Source organism: Haliaeetus albicilla, chromosome 16 (genome assembly GCF_947461875.1).
Source record: "Haliaeetus albicilla chromosome 16, bHalAlb1.1, whole genome shotgun sequence".
In the NCBI taxonomy this organism is placed as follows: Eukaryota; Metazoa; Chordata; class Aves; order Accipitriformes; family Accipitridae; genus Haliaeetus; species Haliaeetus albicilla.
Genome location: NC_091498.1, coordinates 30,813,963 through 30,837,915, shown reverse-complemented (window position 1 = coordinate 30,837,915; position 23,953 = coordinate 30,813,963). Strand labels below are relative to the sequence as shown.

General features: G+C 42.6%; 1 protein-coding gene across 1 annotated transcript; it reads left to right on the top strand.

Annotated features, from left to right (window-relative positions):
- Window positions 1-1,136: 1,136 nt before the first annotated feature.
- Window positions 1,137-15,605, top strand: LOC104322733 (acyl-CoA (8-3)-desaturase). Its single transcript, XM_069804176.1, has 12 exons — window positions 1,137-1,560; window positions 5,085-5,195; window positions 6,794-6,991; window positions 7,395-7,496; window positions 7,666-7,794; window positions 9,255-9,315; window positions 11,263-11,339; window positions 12,173-12,270; window positions 12,947-13,043; window positions 13,793-13,872; window positions 14,621-14,746; window positions 14,939-15,605. Exons 1-12 carry the CDS (start codon window positions 1,276-1,278, stop codon window positions 14,988-14,990), a joined length of 1,416 nt encoding a protein of 471 aa, XP_069660277.1. The 5' UTR covers window positions 1,137-1,275; the 3' UTR covers window positions 14,991-15,605.
- Window positions 15,606-23,953: the final 8,348 nt, after the last annotated feature.

The window sequence follows — 23,953 nt, the reverse complement described above, 5'->3', positions numbered from 1 at the left end:
ATAATTACATGAGACTTCTCCTGGTTCTTTACACCAGTATTTCTGAGTTGAAATACAGACCGAGAACTTTACTAGCCCAAGCAGTCTCAAAAGCAAATGAGCACTGAGGAAACAAAATGCAAGTAGATGTGTGAGAATTGTTACAGATGTATAGGAACTCATTCAAATGGAATACTGCAAACCATCGAAAGATAGTTAACTCAGAGAAATTAATTTCAGCTTTGATCACATGGTTTGAAAACTCTCCTAATTGTGTGCTCCTCCATCTGGGTTGATGCTGATGTGGGCTTTAACCTGTGGTTTTTTATAGACTAAAGAAATTATTGACTCAGTCTCAGTTTTATAATGTTTTCAAGATTTGTGGTCTGTTTTGAAAACAGAAAATTATATGAATCCTATGACTGTTTAGAAAGATAGGAAAAGCCAAACCAAGTGTTGTTTTGCAATACTAATTTCCTGGAGTCCCCAAGCCAATAGTTTAGTTGATAATTTTACAGATAAGAAGGGGGCAGGGGGAGAGGAAGAAAAAGCAGTTTTACAACCTACCATCAGAACCTGGTATAACATTTTGTGTGTGCCACCCCAGATTTATCCAAGGTAACAGAAGCATCAAGTGCAGAGCACTGAGAAGAGGATTATTACTGCAAAAGGTACTGTGCAAGCCTCCTCTTCCCTGCTCAGTTCTTGCTCTAAGTGCAAATACAGAAATATGGGTTTTCATTAGGTTGTAAATATTAGAATGAGTTCTTAAGACTGGCATGGTTTGGTTGGTTTTTTTTAATTAGGTGTAAGAGTGTGCATAAGTCATGTTTCTTCCAAAGGGATTCGTGGACTGTATCATCCAAACGAGGCTGCAGAGCGCTATTATTTTGCTGGTTAATCCGAGATGTATTTTAAGTGAAGTTTTCCCTGACTGTCAGAGCCCAGTAAGCCTCTCTTGGGACCAGAATGAGCCAGCTGAGAAAAAAAAAAACCCAAACCAAACCCCAAAGGGATCAGATGCTCCTCACCTGTAGTTGCTGCTCTGCATCCTTGCATCGCACCGCGGCTGCCAGAGCCGGGACAGCGAAGGAGCAGGGTTGGGTTTTTTATTTTTTTTGGGGGGGGACATGGCACCCAGAGGTGCTGGAGCTTGTGGAGGACAACACCCCTCGGTTTTTCCCAAAGCTTCTCCGCAGACCTCCCTGGGGGAAGGAGGAGGGCGTGGTCCCGGGCGGGGCCGGGGCGTGTCCCCCCCTTATATACCGCGGTGGGAGCAGGCTGCTGGGGCTGGCCATGCGGGAGGGAGGAGGAGAAGGAGGAAGAAGAAGGGAAGGAGGATGGACGGTACCGCCGCGGGGGACCGGGGAGGAGGGTGAAGAAGAGGATGGGGACCCCGCGGCGGGTCCGGGGCTTCGTTTCTTTACCTGGGAGGAGATCGGGCAGCGGAACGGGGGGGGTCCGCCGCCTCAGGAGCGGTGGTTGGTGATCGAGAGGAAGGTGTACGACATCAGTCACTTCTACCGGAGGCACCCGGGAGGGGCCCGTCTCTTGGAGAGTCACGCCGGGCAGGACGCCACGGTGAGGGGCGGCGGGTGCGATGATGGGGGGGGGGGCGTCGCTCACCGGCTCCGTTTCGGGGATGTGGGAGCCGGGACACGGGCAGCATCATGCGGCGAGAACTCGGGAGGTGACTGGGGGGGGGGGAATTTGGGGGCAGCCGGGGGTGTGTAATGTCACCGCTCCGTCCCAATTTTCCAGCCTCATGCGATGGAAACAGGCAAATGAAGAGGGTTAAGCCCCTGGGGCAACCGGACTGTAACGGTTTATGGGGCTGAAGTCTTTCTGACTACTCTTATCTCCGCATCTTGCTTGCGCAGCTGCTGTGAGCGGCAGTGATCGCTTCCCGCCGGGGCGAGGTGCCACAAAGAGCGCACCAGCCCTGGGGCGGTGGTGGTAGCTGCTGCCACAAACGTACCTGTAGGAAAGGGATCCCTCCTAGATGCCACCAGGCATAACTTGGAGGGAAAGCAAAGACGGCAAGCTTTCCCGAGCTGTCGTCCAGAAAAGTTTCTGCAGTTATTGCATGTGGTCCTTCTGACCCTCGAGGTGAACAACATTGAAAGAACCAGGCAGTTAACGAGCGTCCAACTGCTGGCGAGTTAGTGTGCGGGCAAAAAGACTTCTGCTCATCGTGTTTCCTTGTCTGACTGCTATTTTAATGCCGTAGAAACTTGTGGTAAATGCACACCAAAACGTTCAGAAGACTCCCTGGAGTTCTTGCCTTCTGGTACATGCAGAAAGGCTAGAAAATAGTGGTAAATTAACATCTATACAAAGATGTGACTGATGCGATTGCTTCCTTCCTGTGTATTTTGAAAGGAAAAAAACAACCCAAGACAAATAGTTCCCTGATCTTCCATATATAAGGGATATTTGAGGCTCATGGCAATAAAAGTAATTTTCGGTCTACTAAGTTTAAATTTCAAATTCTGTATTAGCTGCACTTTGCATTCTGTATTTTCCATCATTCATTTGCTCTAGTCAGTACAGTCAGATTTCTTTCACTTTAGCATGCTGGAATACCCCAGACAACAGGTGAACTTGGAAAATGCAGATATTTTATTTCGGGGATCTGAGCTGGTTCTTACAGGATGGTTCCATGTCCAAATCACGAAGCCCTGCAAGACTTCAGCCGCCTGTGTGACACCAGCTCAACTGTCTTCACACACAAGTGTGAAGCACGTTAAATAGGCTGTGCATCATAATGGAAAAATGCCTGCTTATTTTCCCTCTCTCTTTTTAAGCATAAAAACTCCAGCTCAAGGGCTGTAAATGAAATTAATAGGAAGGGGGTTTATTTTGCTCCAGAGATGCTGAAAAACACATAAATCCTTTGGATAACAACAGCATCATCACTTCTGACAGGGCACAGTATTCAGAATCTGTATTTATTCCAAGGCAAATTGATACCTGTGATACTGGAGTATCTTGCCCTGCTTGATCTCTGCATGCTTGCAAGCTGTGTGTCTTGGCCTCAGCAAAAACTGTGGAAGAGAGTAAAAGGTGGAATATTTGCTACAGGTGTGTCTGTAGTGCAGGTTTGGGTAATCCAGTCCAGAGCAAGCTGTGCTGGTACTAGTCAGCTTCTAACAGGAGGAGGGTAAATCAGTGTGTGTGGACTTCTGCGCTCTCTTGTAAAGCCTGATTATGTGTGAACTATCTGGTTGAGGGCAGACTTGGTTATATCCACGCTGAGTTGCAGTGGGAACATATCCAGGTGAAGTAAGAAACTCCTCTTCATTACTAAGAGCAGTTTCATGAGACAGTGTGAATTTAATAAGCTCTTTAGTTAGTCTGGAAGGCAGAGACAAAAATATGTGAAAGAAGCATATATTAAGAAAATCCCTAAGACTTTAGTGAGGTCTGTGCATCCTGGAATAGGTCAGTTGCTTAATCTTTTGGATGTATATTATGAAAAATTGAGATGATCTTAGTTGGACTGGAAGATTTTTACCAAGAGCCTTGAAAGATGGTAACTTGAGAGGATGAAAAACACAGAAGGTGCTTGGTAAGAAAAGAAACCTGAGGAATGGAAAAATGAGTGTAATTAAAGCCACAATATTAGTAAGGGTGACACTGCACCAAACTGTGAAGAGGACTCCTTTTATTGCTGCTTTCTGTTGTGGTGTTTTCTCACAAAGGGTAGAAAAGCAGAGTTAAGGAATGAGGTGACGTAGGAAACAGGAGCAACAATCTCGCGGCTGGAATTTTTGGCTGAATTTGGCAAAATTTGGTTGAATTTTGGAGACTGTAAAAACATCTGGTGTTGCAACATCATGAAATAACCAGGTACTTGCAATAGATTATTTTGCAGAGAAACTGCTGCTGATTTTTTGATTCATCAGCAATAGCAATTATGTGCATGGTATTCAAACCCACTGTATGTTACACGTATGCCTGTGTTAGTCATGCAGTTGCTCAAACTTATGCCATTGTGGTGTAGAGGACAGAAATTCTGTGGCAATTTGCTCAAAGAGATTAGCTGGACGACAACTCCTTTTTGTCACGCAGCTGTTCTTAATAAACGTTTGCCCAGAATAACTCTGGGGCTGGAATGCAGTAAAGCACGGATTCTGGTCTGGTTAGGATGACTAAATTGAATCAGATGAAAGACGACGCGAAAGCAGGCGTGCAAGCAGATCAGTAAGTTGAAGGCATGGATTTACAAAAGCAATTTTGCATGGTTGGAGAATCTTTAGGGGAGGTTCCTTTCCTACAGCCTGAATTCCCGGCTCAGCTCAGTCTCAGCTGTGCTTCAGGGCCCCAGCTGCCCCCTCCATGCTCTGTCACTGCAGTTGTCTCCTCCTCTGCTTTTCTGCACCCTGGCCCCAACCCTGCCTAGAGGCTATCACAACATTGCTTTTAATGCTCCTATCTTTGAGATCGGCAACACCAGGCCTCTGCTTATGAATTGTGTCCTTGCATTCATTTCCTTCTGAATACTTCCAAGTACTAGAGAAAACCAGAAAGTTCTCTGGTATCACTTGGTCCTTGATGAAATGCTTCCTGCCTTAATTTAGGAGTGGAATTCTCTACCCTGTGACTAAGAGGAACGACATTTTTCTTTTAAGTGGTTGGATTTAAAGGGCAATTTTCTCTTTTGACAAATTGCACAACAAAGAAGATTCCAGTCCGCTGATCAGAAAGGTCTTTTGGGCACCTGGATGTCCAGGAAGATGGAAAAGTCACTAATAATGGGGTTGAGAAGAGGGGGAAGAAAAGCAAGGGAACTAAACTCTGCTTTAGGTGTACAGTGCAGATCCATTCAATTTTGTGTTACGGAGCTTGCATACCTGTAGTAATTGCAGTAGTGGAAGTCAGACCTCTTCCATTTGCCAGCTGAAATAAGATCTCCTGTAAGAACACAGGACAAACGCGAGAAGAAAAAGGTCAGAAAAAGCTTGAGGAGATAGAAAGGTAAACCAGCCATCTTTGCTGTTGTGGTTCCTCCAGAGTGAAAGTCTTGCTGTGCACAGCAGGCTGAGGTTAGTAACGTAGAATTTGTTTTTCTTACCTCTTCCTTTACTCTTGTGCGTTTGCAGGATGCCTTTGTAGCATTCCATGTCAACAAGGTGCTGGTGAGCAAGTACTTGAAGTCACTGCAGATTGGGGAGCTGGCACCAGATCAACCTAGTATTGAGCCCACTAAAAACGTAAGTATCCTTGTAAATCAGATCAAAGATAGATTAAAGGGAAATATTCTGAGATTAGATCTTGTTCTTTGTATCAGCATAGCCCCTGGAACAATGGGATCCAGGTTCTTCACAATTTTTTGTGCTACTAATTAAAAACAATGCATGAATATTAGTCAAAATCCACATTACGTGGTTGAGAATGAGATTCCTGAAGATGAATTTTTCTTATCACAGCAACTCTACATAAATAGCGGAGCCTTGTTTTGCTCTCGTGAATATCACAGCTATCACCTTTTCTTCTTTCCCTTGCTTTGAGAAAGAGCTAACCAAAAATGAAGTAATCCTTTCCAGCTGACAGTAAATTTTCAGACTGTACTCCCTTCTGTTGTAGGTAACTGTAGGAAGAGACTGCAGGCAGAGTGTTTTAGCCTTGAATTAAGTTTCACAGGCTGTATTGGCATTGCCCTTTTGGACAGCCTTCTTGTAGCAGTCTCAAGATCATTCACAGAAGCACTGTCGATGGCACCATGAGAGTAACCAGTCTGGTGTGTTGAAGAAAACCTCATGAGAGTGGCACAGACAACAGAACAGGAATAGTTTTGGAGTACACACACTCCCCGGGCTGTATGGTCCTCGCTGCTTCCCACTATCCAAGATTATTTGTTTTCCCCCATTCCTTCTAGCCTGCCCTGACTTTTTCTTTGCATAGTCCCACACTGCATGCTGAAGGGGGCAAGATGATACATGGCCCCATGTAACTCAGACATTAGAAAAAGAATTCAGAGCAGTCTGGCTGTCCCAGAATGGCATGGCCACACTTCCTATGTAGGTAGGAACCTCATGAACCCCCACACCCATCTGTGGCCATACCTTGCCTGTTTCTGGATTCCATAGCTGGCCTGTACCAGAGCCTGCACGTGCCTTGCTCCATGCAAACTCCATTTCCCCAAAATGACTGGAAAGTAGGCTGGCAAGCTCCTTTGTGGGTTGGGTTGCATGGAGATGGGAATCGGGCTTGGGAGGCATCTGCAGAGCTGGCGAAGACGAAGGTGGGTTGGTCTAGCACGAGTGCTGTGCTCGTTTCTTCTTCCATCCTCCTTCCTCAATGCTCAGCAGCCTGAGGCCAGCTGGGCTGTAGGTGCCATTTTTCATACAGGCATTTAACCCTCCCCTGTTAATGTTGGGAAGAGTAAAGTGAAGTCATATGCATTGATCTATTGGAACTGGTGGCAGAAGAGGAATAATGTCATCCAAAAGTCCTACCACAAGATGGCATGCTGTGTTCATTGCACATACAGTACAACTTCCATCTGCGCCCTGTGCTACCTGCCAAGAAGGTGATGGAAGAAGCACCAAAGATATTGTCTTAGGGGTTCGGAGTGCAAACATTGTGCTCTGTGATGGCTGCTGCTTGCTCCTCTGCTCTGCGTACCTTATCAGGCAAAGACACCAAGAAGCTGTAGGAGAGCAAGTTTACTAGTGTGCAAGCCCAGCTCTCGCCCGTTTGGCCGGATCCTTTGCTCTTTCTTTCCTCCATTAAAGCGGTCCTTGGCTTTTGAGGCTGCAGTGCTATCCTCTAGAAAAAGGGAACCTGTTAACACTGGTGCTTCCCACAGAAAATGCTGGTGAAAGACTTCCGAGAACTGCGTGCTACCGTTGAGAAAATGGGACTTCTGGAGCCAAATCAACTCTTCTTCTTCCTGCACCTCGCTCACATCCTCCTGTTGGATACTGCTGCTTGGCTCATTCTCTTCTACTTTGGGACATCCTTAATGCCCTTTATTGTCTCTCTGCTGGTGCTGACCATTTCCCAGGTAAGCAACTAAGCCCACAGCACGTGCGCACGGATTTGCATCAGCTTTCATAATACACATAATACTATTGCAGTGTCCTAGTCCTCTGTTTCCTTACTTGGCATAGTTCTTCTTTGTCATAAGAAGACAACCGCTATATGGCATGTGTTTACAGAGGATGTAAAGAAGAAATTCTGCATGTGGGGAGCTCCCACTAAACCTAGTCTGGGATTCTTTCAGCAAGATATATTCTGGGGGAAGCCTTAAGAGTATCAGGATTTCATAGTTCCTTTCCGACTGTGACTTTGGAGCAGTGCCTGAGAAATAAATCTTGATATTTCAAGGCAAAGGATGGGTGTGGCAATGTCCTGGTCTCGACTTCTGTTTTTTCTCCCCTCCCGATATTTTCTTTTTCCTTTTCCAGGTCCAGGCTTCATGGTTACAACATGATTTAGGGCATCTTTCAGTATTCAGGAAGACCAAGTGGAACCACTTGCTGCATAAGTTTGTGATGTGCCACTTGCTTGTAAGTACCTGACCCTGGAAAACTTTTTAGATTTGATGACTTTCCTGTAAAAGTGGGTGTTCTGAAGACTCTGGGGGGGATAGCGTGTTCAGCATTGGGCAAAGGAGGGGAATTGGAAAGAATCTGGCTCTGAAACCATTGTACTTCTCTTTGTTCTTCACTAAAACAGGGGGCATCAGCCAAATGGTGGACCCTTCTGCACTCCCAGCACCATGCCAAACCCAACTGCTTCCAGAAAGATCCTGATATTGATATGCACCCTTTCTTGTTTACTTTGGGGAAGAAATTGTCTGTGGAGGTCAGTGTGTGTGTGCGTGCGCTCGCGTACCAGAAACTGGGAAGAATACCTTAGTCGACAAAAAGTATGCTGTACCATAAAGATCTAAAACTAAGATGCGATGACAGCTTCTGAAATAAGATTGCTTTCATCTGTGTCTACTTTCTTCAGCCTTTGTAAGCAGGTCACAGTTCATGTTAAGTTCCTTTAAGAATTTCTTGAACAGCTGACAAGTAGTTGTAAATAAATTAGGTATGATGTACATGCATCATTTATAAGGTGGAAAATCCATCAGCAAAAAGGTTACTAGGTCATTAAGTTGCTATAGAATATATCTCAGTAATTAATGATTATTAGATAACTTGTAAACGTGAATATAAAGTGTGTCTGCAGTTGGCCTGGGATTATTACTTTAATATTAATGTCTGAAGCTCAGAGATACAGGTGGCTTTGGCATGGCTATGCCTTCTAGGAGAAGGCAGAAGCCTTGCTGTGAAAGGCAGCCAGCACAGCAGGACTGAATAACCGAGGGCTGTTCCTGTAGCTCCGTAGGACTGGTTGTTGGCAGGTCCTTCTAGTGGGCAGAAGTCGTTTGACCACGTAGGACATTCTCGGCTTGTGCTGCTAGCCCGCTTCCAGGAGGAACAACCCAAGACAATGTTGAAATGCTTTTGCTGTAGAACTTCATCAGTCCTTGAGACCCTGTCAGAGTAGCTACAGCAGTGAAATATTTTTTTCCTTGAAAAACCTTTGCCATCATGAAACTGTCATTTAAGTGTACAGAATCAGAGAAGAAAGCGGGGGGGTGGGGGTGGGGTGGGAGAAAATACATATGACTATTGGTCAAAAATAATACAACTTAGCCATGAAATATCTAATATTTCACAAAACAAATTATGAATGTGGTAAGAACACAAACCCTATGAAATTCACTAGATAAAATTCACCTCGATCCACCCTCAGAATTATTTTTATCATAACTTACAGATCACACCATCTTTTAATAGATGAAATGTTCTGGTATAGCTTTTTACTACATCATTCCATTCCAACTCATACCATGGTGGTATCTGTGACAGCAGTTTCCTTCCTACCATATGCCAACAGAGGTTTTTCTTACGGGCTGTTACCTCTATTTTGACTTGTCATAAGTATATCTAGAACTTCTTTTCAGCAATCACTTATTTAATTAATTCTCCCCTATGGGGAAAAAATCTCATGCTTGCTTAACAGTTTATCTCTGAAGGACTTTACAAAGCTGTAAGGCATTAAAGCCTTATACTAATGGAATAAGTGTTTATAGAAAAGGTGTATTAGGTATGTAAACTAATAGGACATACACAAGAGGGAGACAGTAGGAATGAGGGTTGTGGGAAGTGTGCAGGATGAGTGCCTCCAGGGAAGGAAGAATGGAAAACAGCAAGTTACCTGTGCAGATTGCTTAGCTTCCACTCAGTATTTTTTGCTGTTTCTTTTCACAGCTTGGGATCAAAAAGAAAAAATACATGCCATACAATCACCAACATAAATACTTCTTCATCAGTGAGTATCTCCATTCTCCTGTAATACCATGAGGGGTACTAATGGGGCTTGTAGATCTTGCTTTTGACCTGTAGGACTTGAGCAGAACTAAGGTGCCTCCATCAAAGAACATAATAATCAGTTTGCATCTAATTTTTGGAGGAGTTGAAGACCTGACTGGGTAAAACCCCAAGTAACCTGGTCTGACCTCATAGCTGATGCTGCTTTGAGGTCCTGAGCTCCTTTCCAGCCTGAATTACCATATGATCCTATGTGAGATCAGATTTCTGTGCCCTTCTTGACTTGAAACACATTAATTTGGTTTGAGAATTTCTACCCAAATAGTTTCTTCCAGGGCAGAAAAAGTAGTGGGGTACGTGGGTTAAAAAAAGTAGTGGGCTAAGATGATCCCAGGTCATCTTAAAACTTTATTGCTTTGCAAAAATAAGTCTACATCTATTTGGACAGTGAAAAGGAGAATGACTCTTAGCTTGCTAATTGAGGAAGTTACTTGGGTGAGTGAGATGAGGGCTCCAGGGACTGTCTGTGAGCTGTGTAATATATGGCTAATAAAGTGCACAAACAGAGCAGAGGGAAAAATTCAGAATTCCTCTGCTGTCAGTGCCCTGATCTCTAGGCTCATTCCTGCCTGCTTCTTCCCATCTTAGCGAAGTTTTATTCCTTTTGCAAAGCAGCACAATTTCAACACGGACAAAGAGATATTGCCTCTTGCATCTCTCCAGAATAGTCTGAAGTCTGCTTAGGATGCTTGCCTGAAAAGTGGATGGAATGAATTTGACCCCTAAAACCAGCAGAAATGGGCACTTTCAAGGTGTGATTCATTTGACCAATTTTTTCCCTTGACCTCTCAGGATGGCAGGAGCTGAATTCCAGCAGTGGCTCTTCTCTCCAGTGGCTGGACAGAACTAGCAGGGTTAGTTCAGATATGCATATCTCGGATATGCAACTCCGAGATGGCTGGTTAAGGAAGGTGATCCCATGTTACGATGTCATACCACATATTTCAGTAGTATTCAAATGTAAAGAACAGTCTGTGGGGTTTTTTTGTTGTTTTGGTTTGGTTTCTTAAGTACAACTGAGCTGTCCATTTGGAAGGTTGAGTTTGAGTTCTTCTTGCAATCCAAAATCCCTGGTAAGCAAGGGATTTCATATGTATTCCTGTTGTTCCCCTGTTTGGAACAACTGAATGGGGAGCCAGATAAAGTTTGGAGCTGTGGTAGCTACTTCTTGGAATACTACTCTGTGGCTGTTCCTCAGTTAGAAGCCTAAAATGCAATCTTAGGTTTGTAAGCACTATCAGATTAACTGACAGACCTAGAAATGTTTAGAGGTACTAATCATAGAATCATAGACAAGTTTGGGCTGGAAGGGACCCCCAAAGCCCATCTAGTCCAACGTCCCTGCAATGAGAAGGGACATCTTCAACTAGATCAAGTTGCTCAGAGCCCCATATAGCACCCTAACCAGTGTCAGTCGGTTGCCTTCTTGCAAAGTGGTTACTGTGGTACTCAAAAGGATCATTAAGTTTCTGGGGTCTTGTCCTCCTTATTTTGGGGGATTCTCCACACCCCTTTTTACTTTCATTCTTTTCTAAAAGAAGCCATGGTTAGCTCTCCATAAGGAAAGGGGAGGCAATACTACCTGTGTTGACAGGTGACAGAAGCAGTAGCAAGCTCTTATGCTGAAGCGCAGGAACCGTTCATCAGCGAAGCTTCCCAGAGCTTCTTGTCTTACCTGTGTTTTACCTCTTGAGGTCAGCAGGCTCCCAGATTTCTTACTGTTTGGTTGTGTTGATGCAGACTGATATCATCCAGAAAATTCTGCAGCCCTAGAACTTCTTGGAATATTCTCCATGTTGAGTAGCTGTTCAGAGATCCTTTGCTTCCAGTTTGATTACCTGTCATTCAGTCTGGGACATGACCAGTGATAATAAATTCTCCCTTACAGCTCTTCCTCCGCTCCTGTTTCCCACCTATTTCCAGTGCCACACATTTTATATTGCATACACAAAAAGGTATTGGGCGGTAAGTACTGCTACTTGTACAACCAAGAAGGGGTCAGTTGTAGGTCTCCAAACTTTCTTCTGAACGTGGAGCCAGCTTCTGCCCAGAGCTCAGTCCCTGCTGTGTGACACCGTATCCCATTCAGTTAGGTCTAATATGATGGTCAGTTTGGTGCAGTGTTTTCAGTGGCTCTGCATAGTTTCTGGTAAACCCATTACGTTCCGCAGATTGATGATAAAGGCCTGAAAAAAAGCAACAGGCTGTTTGGCTTGTACTGCTTTGCTTCATTTGCAGAAGCACCAAGTGTACTGTCTTCTTTGGGAAGCAAATTGGAAGGTCCGTAGTGGTCAGGAATGGGAGGATGTGGATTCACACCAACTGTTGCTGTTGATTTGTTAGCAGTACGCATATACTTGGCATTATATCCTATGCCAGGCAGCCAGAATTAATGGTTCATTCTTCCTTCTCTTGCATGTGTTATGCATACAAGAGAACAGAGCAACTTCCAGCCAAAATGAGATTGCTGGTCTAGCACTTAATTCACTGTGGAGTCCTGGGCAATGATTTGATACAGGTCTTCAACTCGTATTTCTGAATGCATAGTCATTTGCTAATATATTAATCTACTCACTGGGCGTGAATGCTTAGATTCACCTCTATTATAGCAAGCTGTGCAAAAAAAGTGTTATTAGCTTATGTTAACTTGGATTGCTCCAGATGCTTCAATTTAGCAAAAAGCTACAGGAGCTGAATGTAGATTGTTTTCTTGTACACATAACATGAAGCTTAGAAAAAGATTTCAGTGAATGTAATTTATAATTATTTTCTTTTCTTGTTGTCTCTGGTTTTGGTAGGACTTGGCCTGGATGCTGACATTCTATATCAGATTCTTTTTTACTTATGGAGCATTATTAGAAATAAAGAGTCTCCTGGCATATTTTTTTATATTCAGGTGATACCTCCTTAGAAGGTCCTTCAGCCTTCTTCTACATACTCTTTCCATCTGTGCCTGCCTGCCTTTCTCTGCCTTTGCTTATACCTTTCCATGTTCTCCTTTACCATCTCATTTTTTGCTTAGTTTTTTAATTCTGTAAAGTTAAACTAAGATTCTTCTGCTCAATTGCCAGTTCAAGTTTTATGTTACCTCGTTGGCTCTGGCAGCAAAGAGACTTCACTGAGTGCTGACCAAATTGAGAAATACTTACCTTACACAAAATTCAGTGCTTTGGGTGTTGGGTCTGCTACTGGTTAGAGAAAGAGAACATTTAACAGAAACAGCTTAGCCTGGGCTTGCAAATGCCCAGACCTTGCCTAGCAGCATTGGCTTGAATGGACAATACGCACTCCACTTGGATCATTTTGCTGATTCTAATCAGTTTGGTCCTTGGCTACAGATAAAACAAGATGAATACCAGGCTATGTCAGCTTTATAACATAACATATTAAATAATCATGAGTTTCATAAGGAAGTATGAAACTTCCAGGTTTTGGAAGTTCTTCCAGGTGCTGGATTAGCAAGGCTGGAGTTCAGCTGTGTGTTTGTAAACTGGGCTATGCTGTTACTTCAGTGGTTTGTCATTGACTTACTTGCCTGTTACTGAATTCTGGCCTCTTGTCTGATGGCACAGGATGCTGGAGAGCAGCTGGTTTGTCTGGGTTTCACAGATGAACCATATCCCTATGGATATTTACTATGACAACAATTTGGACTGGGCATCTACTCAGGTAAAATATTTTCCATTCTTAAGAATTGTGGCCATACAGGTACAAATTCCAACCATAAGACAAGCAAGTCTTCTATTGTGTTAAGGCTGGAAACCTGTTGGTAACTGGGAAGTGAAGGTTCATAGGATAACAGTTCATAACATCAGAATAATCCTGGATAACAGGATTCAGTCATGGCGACAGTAAAGGAGGACAGCAATGACAAGTTCATGGGCAACCTAAAATCAAAGCTAGGACCCAGCTCTATTTCCTAAACATACCCACCTCCCCACTTACTGCATCAATCCATCTCGGAGCTTTTGCACTTATGTGGAGATGGAAGCTTGTGTCCTGCTCTTGCTGAGCAATTTTGCACTAGCAGAATGCCAGTGGGGTGTCCCCTCTTTGCAGAGAGACTTATTGGAGTCCAGCAGTGAAGTCTGACCACCATGGAAGTACCCTGCCATCTCTGTTTTTTCTGCAGACACAGTTTTGAGAAGACCCAGGAGGAACTTTTGACTGTTCACATGCTTTTCACAGGAGTACAGAGCCAACTCCTAGTCTTACTGTGGTCCATGTTAGCCAGTCTAGGTACATCTGCTGGTCCACAAAGCTGAAGGAGGATTATGATCCCTAGTTGGAGGTAGCTCAGCTTAGGCTAAAAGAAAACAATAGAACAGAGTAGCACAGCGTACTGTGCTCTTCAGTCATACGAGAAAGGCTGCAGTCACCAACGTGTACTGACTTTGCTTTCCTTTCCCCTCCTCTAGCTCCAGGCAACGTGCAATGTTGAGCAGTCTCTGTTCAATGACTGGTTTACTGGGCATCTGAACTTCCAGATTGAACACCAGTGAGTATGCACCCTGAGAGAGAATTTTCTTCCCTCTTTTTAAAAAAATATTTTTTTTCTTCTCTTTTTTTTCTCTTTGCCCGATTCTTTTTTGCTCTGAATTCTACAAATAGTTGTGGGGCACCAATGAGTTTGTCTTTAAAATGACTGAAAACCCTAAAGAGAATCATAATGTAATTCAAAATCTTCACTGAACCCACAGGAAGGTGAGAATGACTAGCGAAAATGGAACATGGGCAGGATCTATGGAACCATACAGACAGCAGCAGGGTCCATCTGAAGTAGTAGCTTGTAAGCATTAATGAAAATGTACACGCTAAGGCACCCTGGTTTTAGTCTGACCCAGTAGTTTAAGCCTACCTATACTGACTACTTACACTATGACTCTGGAGACTGAGATATGCAGCTGAAGGATGGGCTCGTCTCCTTTTCTGTGCTATGGAGATGGTTACCTCTGGAGAAAGGGGAGGCAGGGGAAGTCGTTTCTTCCAGTTTATGGCATCACTTAATTTGGAGAAATGTCACTTCAGAAGTGCTAGAGACAACTGTGGAAAAATAATGGAGGGGGGAAGCAGGGAAGTCTTAGGAGTTACTTGTGCTAAAAGGGGAAAGAAGAGCCAGGAGCAGCTAAAGACCCTACTCGGTGTGAGCTGGGTGATTCCTGGGAAGTAATAATGAATGCGAACATGTGAAAGGTAATATTTCTTATGGAGCTCTGAAAGAGAATTTGTCTGTCTCCTGTTCACAGCCTATTCCCCACAATGCCAAGACACAACTACTGGAAGGTGGCTCCTCTGGTGAAGTCCTTGTGTGCCAAACACGGCATTGAGTACCAATGTAAGCCGTTGCTCACGGCTTTTGCGGACATTGTGCAGTAAGTAACACCACACTAGCAAAAAAAAATTGCAGAAGGCTGTAGGAAAGATTGGAATCCTAAGAACAAGAGCTGGCTTGTTCTTCTTGTACAAACCAACACAGAGAAACCCTCGTTTCCCTTGTTCCCACCAACTCTCCCCTAAGCAACCCTGCATAATTTGGCCTCTTGTGCTCTCTCTTTCTTTCTCAGCTCTCTGAAGAATTCAGGAGAGCTCTGGCTTGATGCCTACCTACACAAATAAGACAAGGCTCGATGGTACCATTTGCAGCCTGCCACATCTTTGCATTCCCAGCAAGCTGAGGAGCAGGGACCACAAGGGACTCTATGTCAGAAGAAAATGGATAAGAACTGGAGAATGATTCCAATAGATATGAAGTTACCTGAATTTTACTCCTGGTCTTTCCTGGTGTTTTGCTTCAGATGTGTTAAGAGTGGATAGGGCAAGCAGGACATGAATGGTTAGAACAGGGAGAAACTCTTTGCTAATTGTGTCTGAGTAAATATGGCCAAAGTGTGTTCAAGTCAGATCATGGACTGGTGCAGCTGCACACACTTAACTTCATGTCAGGGGTTTTTTTAGCTACTCCTCATGGGGAAGGCTTAATGCTTAATACAACATTTGCTTATTTGAAGTCATATGAAATTGCACAGGATTTTGAATTAACATGGTGTTCCAGCAATGTGCTTAAATTATAATAAATTATAATAAACTACATACACTCCAAGTGTTATAGCAATTGCAATATGCAGCTGACTAACAACATAACTCTGTTTCCTATTACTGTTCTCTAGAGCATCCTCATTTTCACAATGCCAGGCATCCCCAGTTGTCAGGAAGAAATACATGGGTTGAAACCAGCTCAAGCCCACTGCTCTCTTCAAACTTTCTTTATTCATTGTTTGGTTTTTGTACTTTGAGTTGGGCTGAACCATGTATACATTCCCCATGCTGGTCTGGCTGAGCTGTTTATAACCATGAGGTCTCCAAAGTCAAGTCTGTGCCCCAAAGTGCTCTTAAACGCTTCATGCTTGTGCTCCTTCATGCCACATCCTTTGTCTTTGCTACTCAAAGCTGCTACTATTATACCAGATCTGTATTTCATTATGTTAACAGGCAGCTATATTTCATTCTACTTAGAGTGACTACTTGTTACAGGTATCTATATAAGACAATGATCATCCTATAGAAAGATAAAACAAAAGTAAAATAGATTAGCCACAGACATTTGGTCAAATAGACAAGTTGTTTTATTTGGTTTAGCTGCAACAGCAAAGTTACAGACAGGCCAGTAAAAAGATCAGACTGAACAAGCCTGACAAGCCTCAGTTCTGAGGCTTTGCAAACTCAATACAATGTTGAGCCATGATTTGGCTCCACATAATTCATATAAATCATAAACCCATGATAATCACTAAATAGCTCTTCAGGCTTGCCTCAGTCTGTGGTGCTTGCACTGCACCTTGACCAGATGCTAGTCATAGGTGAAGTCACAGCAGGTAAGGACACTTGCTTAGAGAATGACAGGGCTCTACCAAAAAGTATAGAAGCAGCAGCTAATGGCTAATATAGTTATGAATAAAAATTACTATCAATTAGTGTCATAGGTTCATAGTATAAAAACAGATCTAATACATACATAAGCCATGTTACTATAAGTGTACCCCATAAACTAGTTTTGTCCTGTTGTAAGTCTGCATTTCTTTGTCAGGGACAATCAGTTATAAAGTGGTTGTTACACTTAGCTGATATAGCAATTTTGTCTAAAACAAAGGCACCCACTCACTGGTTGGGTGGTCAATTGCTCCATCGCTCTCCCCGGAGCCTCCATGGCACGTAGTCTCTGCTTAGCCACTCTTCAGAGCATTCCTTGTCTGTGTGTATGTTTCTTTGATCTGTCATGTTTCACAAACCTGATCCAAGCTCTTTAATAAGTAAAACAGAAATTTTCTTTTGGAAGGATTTCTTTGAGGAATTTTAGGGAAGGGGGCATTAGTAAGTAGTAAGAACAGTGAAAGTCAGCTGCTATTAGTAGTAGAAACTCTCTAGCCCATAGTTATACTGATAGTTATTAGCCATAAAGCTAAAAATAATAGTAGTATTATCCACTAGTAGACATGAGTAATAAACCTGGACGTAACACAGCTGAGTTCCTGGACCTGAGCTCTCTCTCAATCAAACATGGATTGTTGCTTATAATTTTCTAGTTAGAAATAATCCTGGTTTCTTTATTTAAGGATGGCACTAGGAGGAAAGAGTGCTCGTGTTCTCTTCTATTAGAGAGGCAGCACCAGAACAGACATTGTCTTGTACACAGCCATACTGTATTTCTCTCTTGCCAGAGAAGCTGTGATTACTGGGACTAAGGGTGCTAGTACGCTCCTGGTATATATTTTAACCTGTACAAAAGAAACTTACTGTATTGTCGTGGTTTAACCCCAGCCAGCAACTAAGCACCATGCAGCCACTTGCTCACTCCCCTCTGCAGTGGGATGGGGGAGCGAATAAAAAAAAAAAAAAAGTAAAACTCCTGGGTTGAGATAAAGACAGCTTAATAGGACAGAAAGGAAGAAAATAACACTAATGATGATAATAATAATAACATGACAGTAATAATAGAAGAATTGTAATATACAAAACAAGTGATGCACAACGCAATTGCTCACCACTCGCTGACTGATGCCCAGCCAGTTCCCGAGCAGTGATCCACCCCTCCAGGCCAGCTCCCCCAGTTTACATACTGGGCATGATGTCCCATGGTATGGAATATTCCTTTGGCCAATTGGGGTCAGCTGTCCCAGCTGTGTCCCCTCCCATCTTCTTGTGCCATGCATACTTTCTGCTGGGGACAGGGAATAGGGGTTGGGGTCAGTTCATCACACGTTGTCTCTGCCACTCCTTCCTCCTCAGGGGGAGGACTCCTCGCTCTTCCCCTGCTCCAGCATGGGGTCCCTCCCATGGGAGACAGTTCTCCACGGCGAGTCCTTCCCACGGGCTGCAGTCCTTCAGGCACAGACTGCTCCAGCGTGGAAGAGAACAAGAGCACAGGATCCAGACTAAAGGTTTTAAGTGAGACACTGGCTTTTGTGTGTCAAAGCTTACTAAGGCAAGGCTTATTAACCTCCAGCTTATCAAGGCAGTTTCGAGAGTTCAAGAATAAACTGAATTACCTGAGTGGACTCAGATTTCAGCTCTGCCAGGCAGAAGGTGAGCCAGAGAAAGAGAATAATCTAGGTACTTTGAATCACCCTTGAGAGGAGGCAATACCTTTCCATTAATTAGTAAGACAGTGTTTCTTTGTCTGAAGTGAGTACCATGGCGAGTACATACTCAGACCCTGAAGAAATAAAAGACAAACTTTTGGAAAGGGGACTTTGGGAACAAAAAAAATTTATCTGAGTATCAGTAGTTAGGACTACTTTCTTACAATAATGAAAGTGATGAGGTTAATAAATAGAGATCTCGCCTGGTAAAAAAAATATAAGAAAGCCTCCAATTAGATAATGAATGGACTTTGTATTGTTTGTGCAATGATTGTCTGAATTATATGCGCCACGCTCAGCACTGACTTTTACTTAAAAACCTTTAACCTGGTACAGTCAGCCAGAACATGTAAGAGATTTATTATTAAACCATTTTCTGCCTTGGAAAATGTGCAATATTGTTTATAGTTTAACAGCACAAAGTACAATTCCTGAACCATGGGAGTAAAAGAAGCAATTCCTGAAAATTCTGTGGGAGAAGTAAGGAGTGAAGCAGGACTCAGAGTGCTATCAGTTATTCACAAACACATTTCCACTATTTTAAAAAGCCTTTTAAAATTACCTTAAGTAGTCTTTGAAAATAATTTCCTTGGGTAGATGAGAGGCCCGATTCTGAAGACCAGCATTTGATTTTGGGAGCTTTGACATCACTGGGCTTCTAACGCAATTTGCATTCAGCACCCCTGTAAGTCAAAATGCAAAATAAATTTTAAAAAATTAAAAAAAAAAAAAAAGGAGCTGCAAATGTTTTCATTAGTTCAGGACCCAGCTGAGGAAAGGTGAGCAAGATTGAGATGAAGGGCTGTGGATAAATGTGGAAAAAAGCCTAAGCAATATGGATCAATGCCAGAGCGAACAGAGGGAGTTGCCAAATTTTCCCCAGGTATCTTCGACCATTCTCATCAGCATGGTAGGTAGCATAGGTTTAGATGAAAGGCTGCCTGTAATTACCTCAGGAAAATATTTAATAGCTTGGTGAGATTTTACAAAAAGGGTATCACTGAGAGGGCCAAAGAAGGAAACATATACAAATTAGTTACACAATCCAACAGAAAACATTAAAAAAAAAAATTACTCTTATGTAAAGAAGTTACAGTACTTGAAAACAGAGTGGAAGTAAAATTAGTACCACTGCTAGACTATCTTCTCCAAATGTGAAGAATGATGGAAATAATATAAAATATTAACTGACTTCTTATTCTAAAATACAGCCTTTAATCCTGCAACTCTGAAACACAAATTCTATTCTTCTCCAATGGTCACATCTTGAAATCGGAGGGCCAGGACAGACAGTTTCCACTGGAAATAATATTGAGAGTTTGAATTTAAAATGAAGTATTTTTTTCTGATAAATTCTCTCTGGAAAAGGGTACATTTTAAGAAATATCAGTGTATGTGAAAAATTTCATTTTATATATGGAACCTCATATTAATAGCTAGATGTCAAGTAAATGAAATAAGCACATTCATTTTCTTCTGTGTTATAAAGCTGAATGGTAAATAATAAAAAAATCTTAATCTTTAAACAAGAAGCTGTGTCTATTAAAATGTTGACAGATCTTAGCCAATTTTTTATTGGATAATCACACTGTTTATTTTGTGGAAGTGTTGAAACTATTCCTCATCCTGCAGTCTTCACAAACTTGTACATGTATGCCTATCATCAGATGCATAACTTCACTTAAAAAAAATAAACAAAAAAACTTGTAACTTGTTTTAAATCTAAAGAGCGAGCAGCATTTAAAAGCAATGAGTGTCAAAAGTACCTTGGACTCTGCCCATACACAATAAGTAAAGCAGAAAAAATGAGCAGAGATTTCTTCGTTCTTGCTTTTCCAACTTCCCCCCACAAAGCCAAGAGCATTGTCAAGACCCTGTAGGCAATAAGAGCTACGATTAGGCAGAGCTACGTTGTTTCATCCCCTTTGTATGTGCCAATTTTGATTTTTCCCCTCATCTCAAGCTACACAAAAAGTAACAGCAGAGTTATTGCCTTATTTAACTGGGTTTAGCAGAAAGATTAGAGGAAAAAAAATGCAAGCGAGGCAAACTACGTTGGACTCCTGTTAAAGATTACGCCTTTAGGCAGAGCAAGTATTGAGTAATTGAAAGCAGCACTGGTTTGGCCAGCTTGTTTGCCAGGGTCTAGGCACCTGGTACTTGAGCAGAGCTGGTTGGGAAGAGGTCGTGCAGACCTCTGCTCAGGCAGGGGGTCAGCCGTGCGCCATTTGGGCAGGTATTCGCTAAAACAGTCAACAAAAGATGATGTTTGATCAAACAGGCAATTTACTCCGCGTATTTTCCTTTGATCTATTATATCAAGGCAATGGTAATGGGAAGAAATAACGTGTTTTAATGGAGTTGTTTTCTAAAAGCGAGGAGGAACCAAAAAGAAGGCTGGACCTGAGCTATGCAGGTGAAGTAACGGCAGCGGACTGAATAGAGCGAGCTGAGGGGGAAGCGAGAGATGGGTGTTTGGGTTCAGGTCTCCCAGCGGTCTGTCTCCTAGACACCCTCACCCCTTCACAGTCTTACAGACCAACACAGTCCAAGTATAGAAAAAGAGATATTAACTTCCCCAAGAGCTCAGTTACCCATTTATTCACACGTTTCCAATGGCAATCCCAGCAGCATCCATGAGTGAAAGCCAGAATTACAGCTGAAAACTCAGCTACCACCCCAGGGAAGGCTGCCTTAGGGCATTTTGTATTTTCATTCTGAGTGGGGAGTGTTGCAACTTAGTCTGTAAACAGTATCTGCCATCATCCTTATTCCTCAATAATTCTTACAACATATATGCACAAGGTCAAAGATAGATTCCTGAGACTTAAGTGTAGAAGAGAGATGATTCTTCCCCAGCTATTTGTTTGTAGAAGAGTGTATCCACTTGTGTGTCAATGCCATTGCTGCCAATCCTGAATCAACAATCACTGTGAGACAAGCATTTACTGCACTGAAAAAAAAAGAAAAAAAAAATCAATAAAAAAAAATAACAAATTTCCCAATACCGGTCAAAGTTTTAAAGCGGTGAAATCCGAGAAGAATGAGCAAAGAATAAACACTGCAGTTAACAGACACAGCAAATCCATATAAAGCATTTTTGTGATTGATCACATGCTATGAAACAGGAAATGAAGTTTTTCTTCTGACTTGTCCCATTATAGCTTTACAGTATTTGAATCAGATCATTGGATCCAACTTTGATTACAGCAACCAAGCAAAATGCCTTTTATAACCTTGTAATGGTTTGAATGAGATGGATTAAGATCAAAGTGAATAGTTCTGAGGTTTTTGAGAAACTGTGAAGACATAGTCTGCAAATTCTTCTGAAAAAGACACAAAATAACTGGTGTCTACTGTTCTCTTTCAAGGTAAAGAGCAAAGTATCATCATTTAATGAAACAGGTCAGGCTGCAACTTAGAGACTGAAAAATGTCACCATTAATCATATAACAGTACTAGACCTCCTTGATCCAGCTACTTTGCTCTGGTAAGCAGGATATAAAAATATTTTACTTTTTTTATCAAAAAAGTACAACTATCAGTTTACTAAGCTTTACTGCGTGACCTGAAAATAAATGTCAGCACAGCTCCTGAGCGCCTGCTTACTTTCAGACTGCAACGCAGTGAGATTTCCAGCTGCACTAGGGTTGAAGTTTGACTTTGGGTGGAACCCCACCATGACAAAGGTCAAGTTTTTATCACACAACTAAACCGTACCGGCTCTACACAGCAATCCAGGCTGTAAAAGTGTCATCGTTACCAGTGAACCAAGTTATCAGGCTGCTTCACTTGTTATTATTTTTACATCACTGCCTCATTCTTTAGCCTTGATGATTAGCTTTCCCTGAATACATGAACATACAACCCATTACAGCCTTTTGCAAACACAGGGCTTTTTCAGGAATCTTCTTCAGTCTAAATGGTCCATCCCCACAACTGAAATCATCCTGAACTAGAAGAGAATCTCAGAACTTCTCACATGGGAGAAGTTTTCACAGGAAAAGGACATTGATACTTTCTTAAGGGGACAGAAGAGAAAGGGAATGCAACAGATGCTTTGCAGGTACCTTAAACAGCTATTTGTAAGAAAATGGTACAGCACGGATTATAAAGGCCTTTAGCTCTTAGTCTGGATTCAAGAGTTAAGTGGGAATCTAGTAATTACAGACAGACAAACCACAAATCCAGCAAAATTGCCTTAATTTCATTTGCAATCATCAAAATAAGAGCTGTACTTTTCCCAGTTCTGTCCAAAATGGCCTTATGCAACTGCTTAAGTTATATCCTCAACATCAGTTGAGTCAAGGCTATACTCAATCCAGCTTTGCACATCATGACCACGCAATTGTGAGCCCAAACATCAGTTCAATTAAGTTCTGGAGTATTGCCTGGGAGGAAAGGTCAAGCTTTACCACACACTGCATATCTTCATGTAACCTGTTATCTGAGAAATAAGAACATGCAACATATCACTGGATCGATCCACTTCTGCAGTACTGGTTTGAAGCCCCAAACCCCACAGCAAATGAAACTCAAAAGTACAGAAAGAATCATAGAATGGGTTTGGGTTGGAAGGGACCTTTAGAGGTCATCTAGTGCAACCCCCCTGCAACGAGCAGGGACATCTTCTACTAGATCAGGTCGCTCAGAGCCCCGTCAGACCTGACCTTGGATGTCTCCAGGGATGGGGCATCCACCACCTCTCTGGGCAACCTGCTCCAGCGTTTCACCATCCTCACTGTAAAACATTTCTTCCTTATATCTAGTCTGAATCTAACCCCTCTTTTAGTTTAAAACCATTACCCCTTGTCCTATCACTGCAGGCCCTACTAAAAAGTCTCCCCATCTTTCTTATAAGCCCCCTTTAAGTACTGAAATGCCGCAATAAGGGCTGCCAGGAGCCTTTTCTTCTCCAGGCTGAACAACCCCAACTCTTTCAGCCTTTCCTCACAGGAGAGGTGTTCCACCCCTCTGATGATTTTTGTGGCCCTCCTCTGAACCCACTCCCAATGGGTCCACATCTTTCTTGTGCTGAGTTACAAGAAGGTTTGACTTGAGGCTAGGGTATTATTGCCTTTAAAAACCTGCAGAGTTAAGGCACACAAAGGCTGAATGGTGAGTTCTGACTCATACTGCGTGCCAGAATACCAGCCCATGCAGCACGTGTGCATCCAAATGAGACCCCTCAGGACCTGCTCATTTACAACTGGGAAATACAGTCACGGGGCACACACCCGTCTTCTTCCCACACCCTTTTTCCCCTGAAGAAGATTTAGCAATCCCATATACTCACCCACCTCCTGGCACAGCCCACTTCAACAAACGTCCGCTGAGATTTTGGAATCCGCTGCTGCATTTGGCTACTGAAGTCCAAACATTTTGGAAAAGGGAAAATGACCTAGGAATAAAGGGGAAGGGCCCATGAGATGAAGAGGTACTCCAGGAGAAGCTGTAATTTCCAAAACGTAAGTCTCAAATTCATTCCCAATTCCACTGTTACAGATTTGCTTCTAAAATAAAACAGTAATAGGAAAGTGTTGAGCAATTCTCCTTTACACATAACTGAAAATTGTATTGCAACAACCTGTCAAAGGAGTATTTGATTTTACTTGAGAAGAACACCAAGTCAAAACACATGAGATTGTTTACATGACAAGACACAGTCTTTTTATTCTCACAGTAAGTAGCCATAATTGGATTTATCATCTTGTGTATTTGAAGAGCATTATTATTCTTTCAGTGTTGCCTAACCCTCTCAGGGCCTTTTGAAAAAGACAAATTTTACTGTATACTACTTGTCACAGTTGGTTTAGCAGCACAGAACATAGGTCAGTCTTTTAAGCACAGCTACACTAAAATTTTGAGTTTTCAAAACAAAGGTAGCTGCAGAAGGTACATACTACCCACCTAGCCCATTCTATGTCTTCTCAACATTACTGC

Coding starts and splice junctions, on each gene's coding strand:
- LOC104322733 (XM_069804176.1), top strand. CDS start 1,276: ATGCGGGAGGGAGGAGGAGAAGGAGGAAGAAGAAGGGAAGGAGGATGG. Junction 1,561..5,084: donor ACGCCGGGCAGGACGCCACG/GTGAGGGGCGGC, acceptor GTGCGTTTGCAG/GATGCCTTTGTAGCATTCCA. Junction 7,795..9,254: donor GGAAGAAATTGTCTGTGGAG/GTCAGTGTGTGT, acceptor TTCTTTTCACAG/CTTGGGATCAAAAAGAAAAA.